The sequence below is a fragment of the Schistocerca cancellata genome, chromosome 3 (assembly GCF_023864275.1).
Source record: "Schistocerca cancellata isolate TAMUIC-IGC-003103 chromosome 3, iqSchCanc2.1, whole genome shotgun sequence".
Classification (NCBI taxonomy): Eukaryota; Metazoa; Arthropoda; class Insecta; order Orthoptera; family Acrididae; genus Schistocerca; species Schistocerca cancellata.
The window spans coordinates 243,218,430-243,237,947 of NC_064628.1; the positions used below are offsets into that span (position 1 = coordinate 243,218,430).

Below are 19,518 nucleotides of genomic sequence, written 5' to 3' on the forward strand. Positions count from 1 at the left end.
ACATAAAATCGAGCACCGAAGGAAAACGAAGGTGCATGGCGAAATTCGCTAGAGATACAGGTGGAATATGTGTGTAAATATGTGTGAAATATGTTAAATTTGATACGTGTGCGGTCCTGCCCAAACCTCTCGTATTGGGTGCCTAAAGGTGCTGCGTTCTCGGAATAGCTATACAACAATTCAAGCCAATCACATCAATAGTTTTTATTACAGTAAAGAAGATTGACAATACTTAACTTTGTATTTACAAGAAAGCGTCGCAAGCGATAGGCGAAATGCAAACAGTCAGTCCTTGGCTATATACAGAGTCCATGTATGCAATTGATATGGATCACTAATAACTGTTCTGCAAGTGCCGGTCTAGTACTGTGCAGCTGAGGCTGGCACGAACAGCGCTTATATTCTCTTCTTGTAGAGGCCGCTCCTGTTGTCGTCTCACAACCTTCTCTGCTCTTGCCTTCCTCGTCTTCGTGCCGGCGCTTGTGGTTACGCCGGAACAATAAGTGCGTATGTGGGCAAAGCCACTGGTAAAAAGCTCCTTGTAAACCCCTGGATCGAACTGAACGAAACTTGGTACACATATTACTATCTGGAAAAAAATACTGTTGGGTAAGAACCAGCGTTCTTCTCTTGGGAAGGGAGAGAGAAGGAAGAGGCGAGCAGACAGAGGGCGAAGGAGGAGATGGACGCAGATATGGGAGATAAGGAGATGGACAGATAGAGGGTGAGGGGGAAATGTCCAGAGAAAGGGGAGGCAGACGGAGAGAGTGGGAGGAGGTGATGGACAGAGCAATGAGAGAGGAAGAGAGAAACAGAGAGAGGGCGAAGGAGGAGATGGGCAGAGAGACAGAGAGGAGGAGTCGAACAGAAAAAGTGAAGAGGACACGGTCAGAAAGAGGGGGTGGAGGATATGGACATAGAAGGGATAGAGAAAGAGATGGACAGAGGAAGGTGGAGATAGACTATGAATTGGAATAGAAACATACCTGGGCAACGCTAGGCACTCTGATAGTGCAAATAAAATAGAGAATAGAGTATGAATAATATTAACGTTTGTTCCATTTCGAATAAAATTTTCTTTAAGTCTCTTTGTTACAGTTCTTCACCAGTTTTATTGAACGTTCTCAGTTTTTTATTTTAGTTTGTTAGTCACACAATCCTCAAGCTACATACATGAGTCTGGATATACCTATCACGTAATTCTCTAATACGCGAAGTACAATGCTGACCACGAATATTGCAACACTACGAATGCGGAATTCAACAAACTTCAAACTGCCATGAAGTGAACTACATGCCTGAATATGCAGATGGTTAGTATTTCAGTGCGACCACACAAATGCGTTAGAGTAATGCTGTCTACATTCTGTATATAACGAAGGATTGGGCAGAGGGTTTTTCATTCAAATATAGCAACTGAAACTTGATTGTTTGCTGTAGGACCGATTTACGCCTCGTATAGGCAGGAGAAGACAATTTGACATATCTAAAAAAGGCAATCGCAGATGTTGGACAAGGAAGTGAACTGCGAAGAAACCATTGGTAACAGGTGAAATACTTCAACTGATGGACGAAAGTAGAAAGTAAACGAAAGGTTCAGAGAAATTCAGGAATACAGAAATGCAATTCACTTACGAATAAAATAAATAGGAAGTGTAGGGAAGCTAAGCGAACTGTCTGCAAGAAAAATGTGAAGAAATAAAAAAATGATCATCGGAAGGACTGACACAGCATACAGAAAAGTCAAAACTACCTTCGGCGAATATAAAGCACAGGTTTTAATATTAATACTGCAATGGGAATGCCACTGTTAAACGCTAAAGATAGAGAGCAGGTAGTTGTAAAGAGTATACTGAAGGCAACCACTTGTCTGATGACGTGATAGAAGAAAAAATTAGAGTCGACATGGATAACATAGCGCATCCAGTATTAGAGTCAGAATTCGAAACGTATTGGAAGATTGAGATCAAATAAAGCAGAATGGATAGATAACGTTCTATCGGAATTTCTAAAACTGTTGTAGTGACAAATGAACACTTACTGAAGTTGGTGTGTAGACTCTGTCACCAGCGATGTACAACCAGACTTTCCTAAAAATGTTGTTGATGTTGTGGTCTTCAGTCCTGAGACTGGTTTGATGCAGCTCTCCATGCTACTCTATCCTGTGCTAGCTTCTTCATCTCCCAGTACCTACTGCAACCTACATCCTTCTGAATCTGCTTAGTGTATTCATCTCTTGGTCTCCCCCTACGAGTTTTACCCTCCACGCTGCCCTCCAATACTAAATTGGTGATCCCTTGATGCCTCAGAACATGTCCTACCAACCGATCCCTTCTTCTGGTCAAGTTGTGCCACAAACTTCTCTTCTCCCCAATTCTATTCAATACTTCCTCATTAGTTATGTGATCTACCCATCTAATCTTCAGCATTCTTCTGTAGCACCACATTTCGAAAGCTTCTATTCTCTTTTTGTCCAAACTATTTACCGTCCATGTTTCACTTCCATACATGGCTACACTCCATACAAATACTTTCAGAAATGACTTCCTGACACTTAAATCTATACTCGATGTTAACAAATTTCTCTTCTTCAGAAACGCTTTCCTTGCCATTGCCAGTCTACATTTTATATCCTCTCTACTTCGACCATCATCAGTTATTTTGCTCCCCAAATAGCAAAACTCCTTTACTACTTTAAGTGCCTCATTTCCTAATGTAATACCCTCAACCTCACCTGACTTAATTGGACTACATTCCATTATCCTCGTTTTGCTTTTGTTGATGTTCATCTTATGTCCTCCCTTCAAGACACCATCCATTCCGTTCAACTGCTGTTCCAAGTCCTTTGCTGTCTCTGACAGAATTACAATGTCATCGGCGAACCTCAAAGTTTTTATTTCTTCTCCATGGATTTTAATACCTACTCCGAATTTTTCTTTTGTTTCCTTTACTGCTTGCTCAATATACAGATTGAATAACATCGGGGAGAGGCTACAACCCTGTCTCACTCCCTTCCCAACCGCTGCTTCCCTCTCATGCCCCTCGACTCTTATAACTGCCATCTGGTTTCTGTACAAATTGTAAATAGCCTTTCGCTCCCTGTATTTTACCCCTGCCACCTTTAGAATTTGAAAGAGAGTATTCCACTCAACAATGTCAAAAGCTTTCTCTAAGTCTACAAATGCTAGAAACGTAGGTTTGCCTTTCCTTAATCTTTCTTCTAAGATAAGTCGTAAGGTCAGTATTGCCTCACGTGTATTTCTACGGAATCCAAACTGATCTTCCCCGAGGTCGGTTTCTACTAGTTTTTCCATTCGTCTGTAAAGAATTCGTGTTAGTATTTTGCAGCTGTGACTTATTAAACTGATTGTTCGATAATTTTCACATCTATCAACACCTGCTTTCTTTGGGATTGGAATTATTATATTCTTCTTGAAGTCTGAGGGTATTTCACCTGTTTCATACATCTTGCTCACCAGATGGTAGAGTTTTGTCAGGACTGGCTCTCCCAAGGCCGTCAGTAGTTCCAATGGAATGTTGTCTACTCCGGGGGCCTTGTTTCGACTCAGGTCTTTCAGTGCTCTGTCAAACTCTTCACGCAGTATCGTATCTCCCATTTCATCTTCACCTACATCCTCTTCCATTTCCATAATATTGTCCTCAAGTACATCGCCCTTGTATAGACCCTCTATATACTCCTTCCACCTTTCTGCTTTCCCTTCCTTGCTTAAAACTAGGTTTCCATCTGAGCTCTTGATGTTCATACAAGTGGTTCTCTTATCTCCAAAGGTCTCTTTAATTTTCCTGTAGGCAGTATCTATCTTACCCCTAGTGAGATAAGCCTCTACATCCTTACATTTGTCCTCTAGCCATCCCTGCTTAGCCATTTTGCACTTCCTGTCGATCTCATTTTTGAGACGTTTGTATTCCTTTTTGCCTGCTTCATTTACTGCATTTTTATATTTTCTCCTTTCATCAATTAAATTCAATATTTCTTCTGTTACCCAAGGATTTCTACTAGCCCTCGTCTTTTTACCTACTTGATCCTCTGCTGCCTTCACTACTTCATCTCTCATAGCTACCCATTCTTCTTCTACTGTATTTCTTTCCCCTGTTCCTGTCAATTGTTCCCTTATGCTCTCCCTGAAACTCTGTACAACCTCTGGTTCTTTCAGTTTATCCAGGTCCCATCTCCTTAAATTCCCACCTTTTTGCAGTTTCTTCAGTTTTAATCTACAGGTCATAAGCAATAGATTGTGGTCAGAGTCCACAACTGCCCCTGGAAATGTCTTACAATTTAAAACCTGGTTCCTAAATCTCTGTCTTACCATTATATAATCTATCTGATACCTTTTAGTATCTCCAGGGTTCTTCCATGTATACAACCTTCTATCATGATTCTTAAACCAAGTGTTAGCTATTATTAAGTTGTGCTCTGTGCAGAATTCTACCAGGCGGCTTCCTCTTTTATTTCTTAGCTCCAATCCATATTCACCTACTACGTTTCCTTCTCTCCCTTTTCCTACACTCGAATTCCAGTCACTCATGACTATTAAATTTTCGTCTCCCTTCACTATCTGAATAATTTCTTTTATTTCATCATACATTTCTTCAATTTCTTCGTCATCTGCAGAGCTAGTTGGCATATAAACTTGTACTACTGTAGTAGGTGTGGGCTTCGTATCTATCTTGGCCACAATAATGCGTTCACTATGCTGTTTGTAGTAGCTTACCCGCATTCCTATTTTCCTATTCATTATTAAACCTACTCCTGCATTACCCCTATTTGACTTTGTGTTTATAATCCTGTAGTGACCTGACCAGAAGTCTTGTTCCTCCTGCCACCGAACTTCACTAATTCCCACTATATCTAACTTTAACCTATCCATTCCCTTTTTAAATTTTCTAACCTACCTGCCCGATTAAGGGATCTGACATTCCACGCTCAGATCCGTAGAACGCCAGTTTTCTTTCTCCTGATAACGACATCCTCTTGAGTAGTCCCCGCCCGGAGATCCGAATGGGGGACTATTTTACCTCCGGAATATTTTACCCAAGAGGACGCCATCATCATTTAATCATACAGTAAAGCTGCATGCCCTCGGGAAAAATTACGGCCGTAGTTTCCCCTTGCTTTCAGCCGTTCGCAGTACCAGCACAGCAAGGCCGTTTTGGTTAATGTTACAAGGCCAGATCAGTCAATCATCCAGACTGTTGCCCTTGCAACTACTGAAAAGGCTGCTGCCCCTCTTCAGGAACCACACGTTTGTCTGGCCTCTCATCAGTTACCCCTCCGTTGTGGTTGTACCTACGGTACGGCTATCTGTATCGCTGAGGCACGCAAGCCTCCCCACCAACGGCAAGGTCCATGGTTCATGGTGGGGTTCCTAAAAATATCGTCACACAATTCCGGAGCTAGCAAGGGCAGGTAAGTGCGAAAACTATCGCACAATCAGCTTAAAAGCTCATGCATCCAAGCTTCTGACACTAATAACATACAGAATAATGGTAAAAAAGTTGACGATCGATTTGGCTTTAGAAAAGGTAAAGACACCAGAGAGGCAATTGTGACGTTGCTCTTGGTAATGGAAGCAAGTCTGAAGAAAAATAAAGACATATTCATAGAATTCGTCGACCTAAAAGCATTCGACAACGTAAAATGGTGCAAGGTGTACGAAATCCTGAGAAGGAGTAAGCTGTATCGAAAGACAGGTAATACGTAATAATGTGTGCGTGTGAATTCCCAAGGGACCAAACTACCGGGGTCATCGGTCCCTAGACTTACACACTACTTAAACTAAGTTATGCTTAGAACATCACACACACACACACACACACACACCCATGCCCGAGGGAAGACTCGAACATCCGGTGGGATGTGGCCGCGCAATCCGTGACATGGTGCCTCTAACCGCGCGGCCACTTCAAGCGGCAATATGTAATAGGTACAAGAACCAAGAACGAACAATAAGATTGGAAGCGAAGAACGATATGCTCGGATTAAAAATGTTGTAAGACAGAGATATACTCTTTCGCTCTTACTGTTCAATCTATACATCGAAGGAGCAATGATGGAAATAAAAGAAAAATTCAACAGTGGGATTAAAATTCAGGGTGAAAGGATATCAATGATAAAAGATTCGATGATCATATCGCTATTCTCAGTGAATGTGAAGAAGAATTATAGGATCTTAAGATGAAATGATGGAGCGCAGAATATGGATAGTGAGTAAACCGTAAAAAGGCAAAAGTCATGAGAAACAGCAGAAAGTAGCAAGAAACTTAACATCAACATTGGTAATCACGAAGTAGATGAAGTTAAGGAATTCTGCTACTTCTGAAGCAAAGTAACCACGACGGAGAAAAGAAGGGTGACATAAAAGCACACTAGCAGAGGCAAAGAGGGAATTCCTGGCTAAGAGAAGTCTACTAATACTAGACATATGCCTTAATTTGTGGAAGAAATTTCTGAGAATGTACGGTTGGAACACAGCATTGTATGATAGTGATACATGGACAGTGGAACAGAGAAGAATCGAAGGGTTTGAGATGTGGTGCTACAGTAGAATGTCGAAAATTAGATGGATTGTCCGCAGAAGAGAGCAACGTATGGAGAACACTAATTAGAAGAAGGGTATAACTTTCATGATACTACAGTGAGCTGAAGAGGAGAAAAACTGTAGGGGTAGACAGAAATCTGAATACAACCACAAGTAATTGAGGTCGTAGGGTGCTCTCTGAAATGAAGAGGTTGGGACATGAGAGATATTCGTGGTGGGGTGCATCAAACCAGACACTACACTGCTGGTCGCATTGGTAGGGATTCAAGGACTGTCATTCGAATATGGAATCGATGGGTTTAGAGGGCGATACTCAACAACACGAGGGATTACAACGGCCCCACGCTGCTAGCGGCTGAGAGGACAAACATTGTTCGGACCTGCGTGCAGGATCGTACAGTCATATCACTTATCTTGAAATAAGAAGTACGTTAGTCGCAGCAAGACAACTATCCACACTGGCAGTAAGATAATACTGCAACGTCAGCATGGCGATCAATTTTGTGGCTGTTTGACACGACAGCATCTCGAAACAAGAGAGGAACCTCGATCTCTTTAAAGATGTTCTGTGTCTGCGTACATCATCACAATGGACGCATCAAGGCGTGCAGCCTCCAAGGGCAACCCACCTTGCCAGATTGTATTCGTCTTCGTCTTATGGATGGAGCAACTGACGTTATAGTATGTTGTGTCACTGGATGCACAAGACAGTCATCTCCCGCTCGCATAACTGATAATTTGAACAGCAGCCACTACATTTCTGATTGTTATAACCGACAGCTCTGTCCTGCAAGATAATTCAAGACCGCATAGTGCTCGCGCTGTTTGACGTTTCCGTACATCGATGCAGACAGTGTCCGACTGTAGTACTGATCAGCTCTGTCTCCAGATGTCTCACTCAATTAAAACTTCTGCTCATAGGTTGCCGAGAAATTGGCACACCAGCACATTCAAAGCGCTACTACTGAAGAAAACTTACACAGCACGGAATGAAGTAACTGTACCTGATACTAAGTTCAGTTCAACTCGATGCCTAGCTGGGTTAGGGCCATTATTGCTGCTACTGGTTGGAGCTATGTACTAAATTTCGCACCCCGAAAAAAACACATGCAAGCTTAACCATGCATTCTTCCTTCTACATCATACAGGTACCCAGCATAAGCAAAATCTCATCTTTTTCAACGTTGATGTTATTGCAATTTTAGTGGCCAGCAGAGTATGACTGTCCTCGGCAGTGAGTAAATATCATTTCTGCTGCAAATATGAAGTCGTGACTGGGTAGACAACTATTGTCTGTTGCAGACGTACGCTTCTCGTCACTCTGGAACCAAACTAAGAAATCGACTGCAGAGCCTCATGTTCTCAGCGATGTTGCGGCAGGAGATGGCGTGGTTTGACAAGAAGAGCAACAGCACAGGAGCGCTGTGCGAGAGGCTCTCTGGAATCCACGAAGTTCACTCGGTAAGTGGCAGTGATACATAGCGCCAGTGGCTAGCGCTTGTGTGATAAGCCCGCGTACACTCTCTGCTACTGAAATTTCTCTAGCTATGATTTTCTGTTCCGCGATGCACAGGCGTCCGCACAGTATATAGGTTACATACTTGACGGTATGGTGACGCTAGTACTGTCTGTGGGCCTGTGCGCGTACCACGAGTGGCGGATGGGCCTCGTCGTCGTCGCCTTCCTGCCGGCGTCGGTGGCGCTGCACTACTACGAACACGGGAAGATGCTGGAGGACATGATGAGCGTCTGGGACGCCATGGAGAAAGCATCTAAGGTAAGTATCCGCTCCTGCTGTTATTTCTCCACACGCTAAGTCAGTAAATTATTATAATAAACACTGCTGCAATAAACGTAAGCCACTTCGTTCCTCCTTTGAATGTCGAAAGGAAGGAAAAACGGATGCTTGACCCTTGCAGGGAGGCGGTACCGGCAGTTTCAAACGTGACACTGGCCCCTCGCGCCACCTGACGTCACTCAGCCCTGCGACGGGTCGTAGTTGCTATGAGCTGCCCAAATCACCTTCCGTACGCGCGTAATTTCAGCCGTCTCTGACTGGTGCTACATGTTGTAATCGTGCCTACACAAGCACAAAACCTTCCCAGCCCCGGCGGATAGTGAGTTTACTCTTGACGACTATAGCGGAGTTAGCTATCGAAAGCTCGAACATTTTATTCGAATTGAAGCGGCTTGAAAATCGAGAACATTTTATTCCCTGCCTTTCCTTTTGAGCCTGTAGAAGTAAACATTGTGTGGGCCATCTCCCATTGGTTAATTACCTATGCACTGACTGGCGTTGACGTGACCAAGGGCTAGGCGTTCTCGGATTCACAAGAAAATGTGGTGGATTCTTCGGCACGTTTCTCAATTGTCCCATTAATTTTGCCACGTACTGACTTTCAGGAGTTGGGTCTTAGTCACTATTGGCCTTTGGTACAAGGTTCCCCATACGAGGCAAATGTTTTCAATATAATCGCAGGTAACTGTGACCAGTCTCCTACCAAATTTTATTTTTAAAACTAGTTTTCGCGACTTTTCAGGCTCATCTTCGTAAGTGATCAGTCGCAATTGTCTGTATCTGTATTCATTCTTTATATAGTTACGGTGAACAATATCCATAATGGACCAATTCAATCTAGACAAATGATGTTTATGAACGTGTGTCCCATTACTAGGTTTCGAACTGCTCGATGATTTGTCACCTGCGTATGGATAAATTTCAGCGGACAGCTTGGTCGAAAATTGTTTAGGGTTTGATGTTAAGTTCATCTACGAGAGGTGTCCGAAAATTAAGTTCCGATCGGTCGCCAAACGGAAACTACAGTGAAACAATGAAACTTTGCACAGATGTGTTGAGCAGTGTCTCCAGTATGCCCGCAGATCGCGTCACGTTGCACTTGCAATTCTGAACGTACAGTGAACACATAAAGACGCCTAGAAAGCAGTGCCTCCGTGCCTCACATGAAGTGCTGAGTGGTATTGACAAGGGATTTCAGATCGATTCCGTATTCCTGGATTTCCGAAGGCTTTTAGCACTGTACCAAACAAACGTCTCGTAGTGAAACAACGTGCTTATGGAATATAGTCTCAGGTATGTGACTGTATTTGCGATTGCCTCTCAGAGAGGTCACAGATCGTAGTAATTGACGGAAAGTCATCGAGTAAAACAGAAGCGATTTCTGGCGTTCCCCAAGGTAATGTTATAGGCCCTTTGCTGTTCCTTATCTATATAAACGATTTGGGAGACAATCTGAGCAGCCGTCTTCGGTTGCTTGCAGATGACGCTGTCGTTTATCGACTAATAAAGTCATCAGAAGATCAAAACAAACTGCAAAACGATTTAGTAAAAATATCTGAATGGTGCGAAACGTGGCAGTTGATCCTAAATAACGAAAAGTGTGAGGTCATCCACATGAGTGCTAAAAGGAACTCGTTAAACTTCGGTTACACGATAAATCAGTCTAATCTAAAAGCCGTAAATTCAACTAAATACCTAGTTATTACAATTACGAACAACTTAAATTGGAAAGAACACATAGAAAATGTTGTGGGTAAGGCTAACCAAAGGCTGCGTTGTATTGGTAGGACACTTAGAAAATGTAACAGACCTACTAAGGAGACTGCCTACACTATGCTTGTCTGTCCTCTTTTAGAATACTGCTGCGCGGTGCGGGATCCTCACCAGATAGGACTGACGGAATACAACGAAAAAGTTCAAAGAAAGGCAGCACGTTTTGTATTATCGCGAAATATGGGAGAGAGTGTCACAGAAATGATACAGGATTTGGGTTGGAAATCATTAAAAGAAAGGCGTTTTTCGTTGCGACGGAATCTTCTCACTAAATTCCAATCACCAACTTTCTCCTCCGAATGCGAAAATATTTTTTTGACACCGACCTACATAGGGAGGAACGATCACCACGATAAAATAAGAGAAATCAGAGCTAGTACGGAAAGATATAGGTGTTCATTCTTTCCGCGTGCTACACGGGATTGGAATTATAGAAAATTGTGAAGGTGATTCGATGAACTCCCTGCCAGGCACTTAAATGTGATTTGCAGGCTACCTATGTAGATGTAGATGCCGAGAGATTTCGCCTTACTTCATACAACCCCACATAACATAACTGTCAAGCATTTCCTCCTTCATGAAAATTCTCGGCCGCATACTACAGAGCAATAAAGACGCTCCTGAAGCTGTTCACCCACCGTACAGCTAGGCAGAGGTTCCCTCTGATTTTCCTCTCTACTCACATGAGCCGTTGGCTGTAAAGACAACAGTCTGGCACAGACAACGAACCGGAGACCAGCGTACAGAATTGACGGAAAGCACAGGCGGTTGCCTGCTATGAGGAGAGTACCGGTACTAGATAGTTTGTACAACGCTACGACAAGAGACTTAAGTCGGAACGGCGACTTTATAGAGACGTAGCTGGAAGGTGTAGCTAACTTTTGCAAATCAACCACTCCTGATTTTCACTGGGGTTTCCTTTTCACTGCCGATCGAAACTTACTTTCTCGACAACTCTTGTACTTTAAGGCAGCAACCCTCTCAAATCAACAAATATTGTAATGCGAAGTCTCACAGGCAGCCTAGGACGGAGTGATAGCCACAACTGATGCGATGTCACTGTTGCAGTTGGCCGTCGAGGCGGTGGGGAACATCCGCACTGTGGCCGGCCTGTGCCGCGAACGCCACTTCCACCAGCAGTACCTGGCGGAGCTGCGGCCGGCGCTCCAACGGGAGGAGCGCAACTCCCAAATCAGATCGGCCGTCTACATCGTCACTGGCAACATCAGCACGCTGTCTTACGCCGCGTGCATGTACTACGGAGGATTACTTATTCACTCCGAGGGGATGCATTTTAAGGATGTCTTCAAGTGAGTTCACTGCCTTTGACTCTGTTTCTGCAGATGCAAATATCTGGCGTGACTGTGGAGTCTCTGTATCAATGAAACGACCTGGTATTCAAGAAGAAGATGGCAAAATATTCTGTAGTATCTATATACTTCTATCTCCAAAGGTTTCTCTTTGTGGTTGACCCATACAGATATTGAAATGTAAAGGAATATCTCTGCTAAGACAAGGTTCGCAACACATCCAAAAGGTGCTCTAATTTTCTTGGTTGTGTTCAGTCCGAGTAGCTTGTGATACTGTTTCTGAGACAACTACATGTAAATTTTAATATGCTCAAGAGTTTTCGGTAGTGAAATTTATATAAAGACGTATATTTTTGAATTGTGAACATAAAAAAATGGATCAAATAAGTATATCCGCTCTCTGCACTTAAAACCCTGACAAATTCTTTCGTTAGAGCAGCTTTTAAGCTGCTGATGAAGCTTAATTTCGAAAAGTATGCGTTTATTGATTGGAGGAAGTAATTTAGTAGGGAACTGCCTTGCTAGCTGTGACATAGGTGTCTCCTGACAATTCTCTTGTCAGATACTATTTCTTTAGCACCTGCAGTCTCCATTGCAGTCAGCATTGATGGATACTCTGGCTTGGAAACAAAACTGCTCCTGATAATGATTACTGTTTAAAATCAAAAATAATTTTATCATTTAGAATTTGGAGTTCCACCACGCCCCGAAGTCTAGTACCATTTTCAAAGTTTAACCTTCGTGAATTCTTGTAACAGATGATCACTAGCATTTACTAAGTGTTTTACGAATCTAACAGTGTCTCTTATCTTCGTTATTACGCAAAAGATACGAATATTTATCATATGTGTGAAATATCTAGATTTTCAATAATCTAAATGAAAAAAGTAATTAACTACTTAACATACAATTAAGCTGAAATGTCGTGTTATGATCGTACTATAAAGGATTAAGGAGCATCGGAAATGACATTAGCAGCAAAGCTGTCATCAACATTTTGACCTATGTAAAAAAGGAAGTGATGGAATTCTGCTGCCTAGGAAGCAAATATTCATACTCTTACGTGGGACAAAGCATGGTAGACATAAGAAGCAGTCTAGCTTAGTCAAAAACTGTTTCCACTAAAACAAGTCAATTAGCAATAAACGAAGGTCTTAACTCGAGAAAGAAATTTCTGAAATTTCAAGAAAACCAGGTTAGAAGAGAATCGAAGCGTTTGACATGTGCTGTTTCAGAACGATGCTAAAAACAAAGTTGAGTAGAGTGAGGTGCCAACATGCCCGCAGCTTCTTTACTCTGTTGCCACTTTGATCTGTATCGACTGAAGCCTATCGAGATGTCTATCTCTCCCCTCAGACTCAGATATGAGATGAAAAGCTATTGCACAGCGGAAACGTAGGAAAATTAATGGTCCTAACCAATGTGTCCACGGTATGGTCCTTGCACGGCTTTCCGGGCGGGAAGGAGCACCGGTCCCCGGCACGAATCCGCCCGGCGGATTTGTGTCAAGGTCCGGTGAACCGGCCAGTCTGTGGATGGTTTTTAGGCGGTTTTCCATCTGCCTCGGCGAATGTGGGCTGGTTCCCCCTATTCCGCCTCGGTTACAATATGTCGGCGATTGCTGCGCAAACAAGTTCTCCACGTACGCGCACACCACCATTACTCTACCACGCAAACACAGGGGTTACACTCGTCTGGTGTGAGACGTTCTATGGGGAGGGGAAGTCTGCCGGGGGCCGAACCACACAATAAACCTGAGTTAGGTGTGGGGCGGTGGAGGGGTGAAGTGGACCACTGCGTCGTGGGGTTGTGGACCACAGCGGCTGCGGCGGGGACGTTTCTAGGCCCCCGGATAACATACAATACAATACAATGCAATGGTCCTAACAAAAACTAATTGAAATAATGGGTTATTAGCCTCATCTAGCTACGGAAATTAAAGAGTGGTCTTAGTTAACTAATTTTATTGTAACCATAAACGCAAGCAGAAACAAACATGCTTTGATAAAAGTAAACAATCATAGGAAAGTCAAGACAGACTCGTTAAACAAACTCAATTAGACATAACTGTAGCACAATAAAGCCAGCTTAAAATGGATGGGTAAATCGGTTTGGATCATCGGTGTACTGTGTATGGGAGAGACTTCACCAGCAACTGGATCTGTGAGGATAGTAGCTTCAATGATAACGTTTTGCATGGTTTTCGTCTGCGAATGGGTAGGATTACAAAGTTTCGGACGATGCAGATTCTGTAGTAGTATTCTAATCATAAGCCTATGAACCATATATACAACTTTCCGGCTTTCTACTAAAACCAATTGTGAGGAATAAAACGGATGCAATTTTTTTTAAAACTGAAAAAAAATATACATGAGAAGTATTAATTTCTCTAATGGGTAACATGCCGATATCATAATTAATACTGACTGCTAGAAAGAAAACTAAACCACACGTTTCCACACCATAGCACTTTTTTCTCGCAATCGGTTTTAAGAGAGAATCTATGCAGTTTGTTTCAAAAAAAGTATACAGTGTATTTCAAAAGTGATGGTCCATAATTCACACGTGGAAAGCACAGACCACAAGTAGCTAAAGAGTTCCAATAAACATTGGTCCATAAATCAATCGTTGTCGAGATACAATACATTTTCTGTTGTGGCTCATCGTTGTCCAGAAACACATGCATATCTAAACGTTAAAGTAGGTGTTCAAAGTGTTGTCCATGCGTCTGAATGCAACACTGAACGCCCGGGTTCCCGGGTTCGATTCCCGGCAGGGTCAGAGTTTTCTCTGCCTCGTGATGACTGGGTGTTGTGTGCTGTCCTTAGGTTAGTTAGGTTTAAGTAGTTCTAAGTTCTAGGGGACTGATGACCATAGCTGTTAAGCCCCATAGTGATCAGAGCCTTTTTTTTTTTTTTTTTTTTTTTTTTTTTTTTTTTTTTTTTTTTTTTTTTTTTTTGCAACACCGAGCTTTTCTCTGAAATGAGTTGCGAATCCTCTCAGACAGTCCTGGGGAATCCTGTAAATGCTGGAAGACAGCTTCAACCTGCGAGCGTAATTGCTGAAGAGAGTTGACCTCGGTACTGCAGACCAGACCTTTGACTGACCCCACGCACAGGAATCCATGGGCTTTAGACCCGGAAACCTTGGATGCCATGGCACAGGCCCTCCTCTACCTATCCAATGTTGACCATACGTCCGAGTTAGAAGCCGGCGCATTCATAAATGAAAATATGCTGGAGCACCGTCATGCATGAAACCACATGTTCAGGCGTTGGTTCAGTGGGACATCATCATGTACAGCTGGAAGTACAATCCACAGAAATCGCATATACTGCGTCCGGTTAGTCTACATGGTAAGATGAGTTGTCCAATTATGCAGTCCCCGAGCAGTCCTGCCCAGAATTTCAACGAATAACGCTGCTGATGTCGTGATAGGCGTTTTGCCTTACAATTGACATCGGCCCAAATGTGACAGTTATGATAGTTAAAAATACAGTCACAAGTACATCCAGCCTCATCCGTGAACAGAATACTGCTTACAAACATGGAATTCAGGGTACACTACTGCTGCACCTATCGGCAAAAGTTCTCCCTAGGAGGGAAGTCTGCATTGATGAGGGTTTTCACTCGCTGGAGATGATACGGATAGAGTACTTGCCGATGTAAAATCCGCCATACAGTGCTATGACTCAGGACACGCTCTTGGATAGCAAGCCTCCTTGTTGAAGTACTCGAGCGTTCGTGTACAATGCTTAACACCCTTTCCTCAACATCTGGTGTTATGAGTTTGGGTCGACCTTCTAGTACAGTGTGAAGCTCCCTGTTTCTCTAAGGCACTGATGTAATCGGCTAAATGTACGTCTGTCGCGCTACCAGCAGAGAGGACAAGTTTCTTCATACAATCGTGCACCATCAAGGGCACTGCCATTCGCTTTGCCGTACATGAAGTGCATGTCAGCGTACTTCTGATTGGTATAACCTCTGACCATGGTGCCTTCAGTTCGTAACAGATTTTTAGCCCGGCACGGCACGGTGGACAAAGCGGGAAAGGCAAGTAGCTGCGCTTGCATAAACAGACAGTCGATCCCAAACCTTGAGATACCAACGTACATACCGCGGTACCCAGGGGAGTTTACAGTTGGTTCCCAACTCGAATTAATTCGATCCGTCGGCAACGGTTGATTTGCGGACCCATGTTTATTGGAGGTATTTAGCTACTTTTGCCATGTATTTTCCGTGTGTGAATTATTGACCACAGCCGGCCGAAGTGGCCGTGCGGTTAAAGGCGCTGCAGTCTGGAACCGCAAGACCGCTACGGTCGCAGGTTCGAATCCTGCCTCGGGCATGGATGTTTGTGATGTCCTTAGGTTAGTTAGGTTTAACTAGTTCTAAGTTCTAGGGGACTAATGACCTCAGCAGTTGAGTCCCATAATGCTCAGAGCCATTTGAACCATTTTGACCTACACTTCTGAAACACCCTGCATAGCCTACATCTGTCTGAACGGTTATTATTTTGCAAAAATTTGATATAAATCGTTCAAGAACTTTTCGAGATTTTTGCTAACGTCATTTGCCTATTATATATATACTGTATATATCCGTCCAGTTTTGTTAAAGTATCGTGTGAAAAGTAAATATGCAAAGACGTTTTCGAGATTTTTTGTAATATTTCCTCTTCATTTAAAAAATGTGTATTCTCTGTCCGTCAGATCGTCCATTAACCATACAAAAATCAGAAGTAAATCGGTCAAGAACTTTTCGAGAATTTAGGTAACAACATTGAACTAAAATTTGAAGTAAATCAGTCACAAACTTCCCGAGATTTTTTGGTAAAAATCTTGCCCATTTATATAATTTATGCACCACATATATTTTTAAAAAGTGTGTAACCTATGTCTGTCCGAACATTTGTTAAAGTACAAAAAATCTGAAGTCAATCCATCAAGAACTATTCGAGATTTTCGGTAACAATGTTAACCTACGACATGTCTTTATATAATAGTATAGATGCGTAATTTTTTCTTGTCTACACTAGCAGATTCGTTCCCGAAACATTCAATAACAATTTTGGTTCACATACTGTCGAAAAACTGACGTCTGTTCCATGGAGCAATGAATGCTAAATAGGATTTTCTTATTGATATTACTAAACTGTTTTGTATTTTGGATGTTTTATGCTTTCCTATTTGCTTACCTATTTTATGCTTACATATTTACGCTTTCTCGGCGCAGGCACTGTATACGAGGTAAAATGCCATTTTACATATTTTTACAACAGTTATTACACAATTACTAACATTATCTTTGAAAAACAGCGAAATGATTTTTAGTTTCCTGGACGAGCAACGTTGAATCTGTGCAGCTACAACGATCTGCTGCCGAAATACTCGGGTTTTCTGTGTTACGTATTGCAGAAATACGAACCTTATTTCGCGAAAGTACAACATCTCAGGTCAAAACACCAATTCCTGCAACACAAATCTGCACAAGCAGCAACAGAAGATACGGAAAAATTTAACACTATTCCTGCTGCAGCTACACTAACATATTGTACAATCAGCATTATATTTCCTGACCTTTGTCATTGGCTTTTGCCAGACAGGCGTGAAAATGCACTACTCACTCAGTACCAGCTTATAGAAGCAGCTACGTTTTCCAGCTGGAATACAGTGCCACACGTCAAGTAAGACTTTCTTCTTGCCAATATTTAATGGCAGAATTTTATCGCACAAGATAGGGAAAACTGTAAGGTTATCTAGCGACAGATACCTTTTCCCAGCACCTCTCGGCTTCTTTGCAGTGCTTCGACAAATCCACGGTTGCTGGAGGTTACGACTTTTTCTTTCCCTTCGTATAGCAGGGTTGTCAAATGAAATGTGAAGCCTGAAACACACAGTTATTTTGAATTATCCTCTGCGCAGCCCTTGGCCTAGTGCGCTAAGGAACCTGAAATCCACTGGTTCGATTTTGCACCATAGGAATTCATTGTTCTTGGCTTTGGCAATGGCTGTAATCCAGTTTTCTGGGTGGAACAATCTCTATCACATGGTAGGAAACTATGCCCTATAACGAGGAATTTCTCGTCTAAATATTTAAGGATGATCAGACTTTGGAAAAGTGTCGTAATATTTTGAACATCTCTCATAAAATCAGAAATGTTTATGTTTACGTTCAAATGAAAATCATACGAAAGATAGAATTTATGATAGTAGCATTCGAGCTTTGTTGCTTTTCCCTCAGTGCTGTCCTTCATTTTGTCTAACTTAATATGGAAACACTTTTAAGACATTCTATAAAAATGCTGGAAACGTTCGGAATAGGTTTCCAATTTTTTCACTGCATCGAATGTACTGTATTTCTTCCGTTTCTTCAACCACAACGGATCTTCCTCATATCTTCTTCGTTGCTGAACATTCACGAGCTACGAAAGATCTAATGCTTCAATATCTTTTCTGATTAGGACGACATACGCTGATACATTCGTAGTAGGGACGGGGAAAACCGACATGTTAAAACCGATACCGGCATTTTACTTCTAAAAACCGTTACTGTTTGATATTTGTTTAGTCTCGTTTATAAAATGTATTTTTTTATTTTTTACTAATGAGGAGTAAAACAACCGAAAGATCAATTAACCAGAGCAGCAGCGCTAAAACTTTTCTTTTTAAATAAACCTTTTTCAAAATAGGGGTAACTAAGGAGTAACTATAATAGTGAAATCTGAATTAGTTTGAAATATTGCTTTGTTATAGAAAATTGGAACAGCGGTCAGTGCTATTTTAGTAACAATGCCGACAGTAACGAGCAACAAACACATGGTACGTGCACAGTGGCGTAGCGAACATAACCGGCGCCATGGGCTAGACACTTTATTGGCACCCTCCGTCCCCCCCCCCCCTTCTCATAGGCACCTAGTGGATAACACTTCCATGGCACCCCCCTCCCCTAAGCGCCCGGAGGATAACACTTTCTTGCCCCCCCCCCTCTCTCCAAAAACACGTACAAGTAGGTGACATATAGATTTTACTCTAATAATAACACACTTTCCGGAAAACCTTGTTTGCCTTAAAGCCCATTTGGCGCCCGTCTGCAAGTGGCGCCCGCGGCATGATAGATCACCTTGCCTCCCCCAAGCTGCGCCACTGGCCATGCGACGTGAGTTAAGGTATGCGTGTACACGCAGTGTGCATCAATACTTGCCCCCACGTGGTCTATAAGGTAATATCTCGCTGTCGTTGCGTTGCGGAATGACACCAACTCTAATTTGGAAACATTTTCACAAAGTTGCGTAGCGATGAAGTACAATGCTCCATTTTCTTTAAAACATTAAAAATTTGTTTGCCATTTCTGTGAAATAATAAGAGGAAGGAAATTATGGTAACAGTAATAAATTAAAAACTTAACGACAATTCAGTCCTAGCTGATCTGCTGGTTGTGTCTACACAATATGCCTTTATCTGGTTGAAAACGGACAAATTAACACGAAAAAAAGAAAGAAAACAGTTTTCCAACCGCAGTTTTCAATCTCCAGCACTGACTATTCATAATGCCTAAATAGTGGTGTTATCCCCGAGTACAATACGCTTTTCGAGCAGAGTTTCAAAGAATTTGGATCAGTAGGAGAACACTGGTGGTTTTTTAGTATTCAATCTTTTATCACATTTCTCGCTCGAGACGAGGAGTGAACGTTGGATATATTAAGTTTTCTTTTAGACGCCTAATTACTTTAATATTTTGAAACTGAGAGAGTCAAAATTTTTCCATCTTCCTTCAGTTTCTACGTTTATTACAGGAAGCAATAGCAATACAGAGCCGAACACTGGTTACTTCAGAAACAGGGTATTCTGAACGATTTTAACAGTAAGGTTAAACCGGTGTGGAAAACAACGGATACAACCGAGAAAAGGTGGTTTCAGCGATAACCACCATCCCTAATTCGTAGCACGGGCATGTCATGCCTCTGTGACGGTGCCGCTTCAGTGAGAATTGCTCAGGTCTCGTCCGTGCCACATCCTTGACCAGCTGCCGCCAGGCATCCGTGACCCGCCATTTCTGTGTGAATTGGCCTTACTCA

General features: G+C 42.4%; 1 protein-coding gene across 1 annotated transcript in view; it reads left to right on the forward strand.

Moving 5' to 3' along the window:
• Positions 1-19,518, forward strand: part of LOC126174878 (ATP-dependent translocase ABCB1-like) — a 206,369-nt gene that overhangs the window by 154,932 nt on the left and 31,919 nt on the right. The window contains exons 16-18 of the mRNA XM_049921294.1: positions 7,863-8,021; positions 8,134-8,337; positions 11,200-11,441. Of these exons, the coding sequence (XP_049777251.1) occupies positions 7,863-8,021; positions 8,134-8,337; positions 11,200-11,441 (605 nt within the window). The remainder of the gene's footprint in view (positions 1-7,862; positions 8,022-8,133; positions 8,338-11,199; positions 11,442-19,518) is intronic.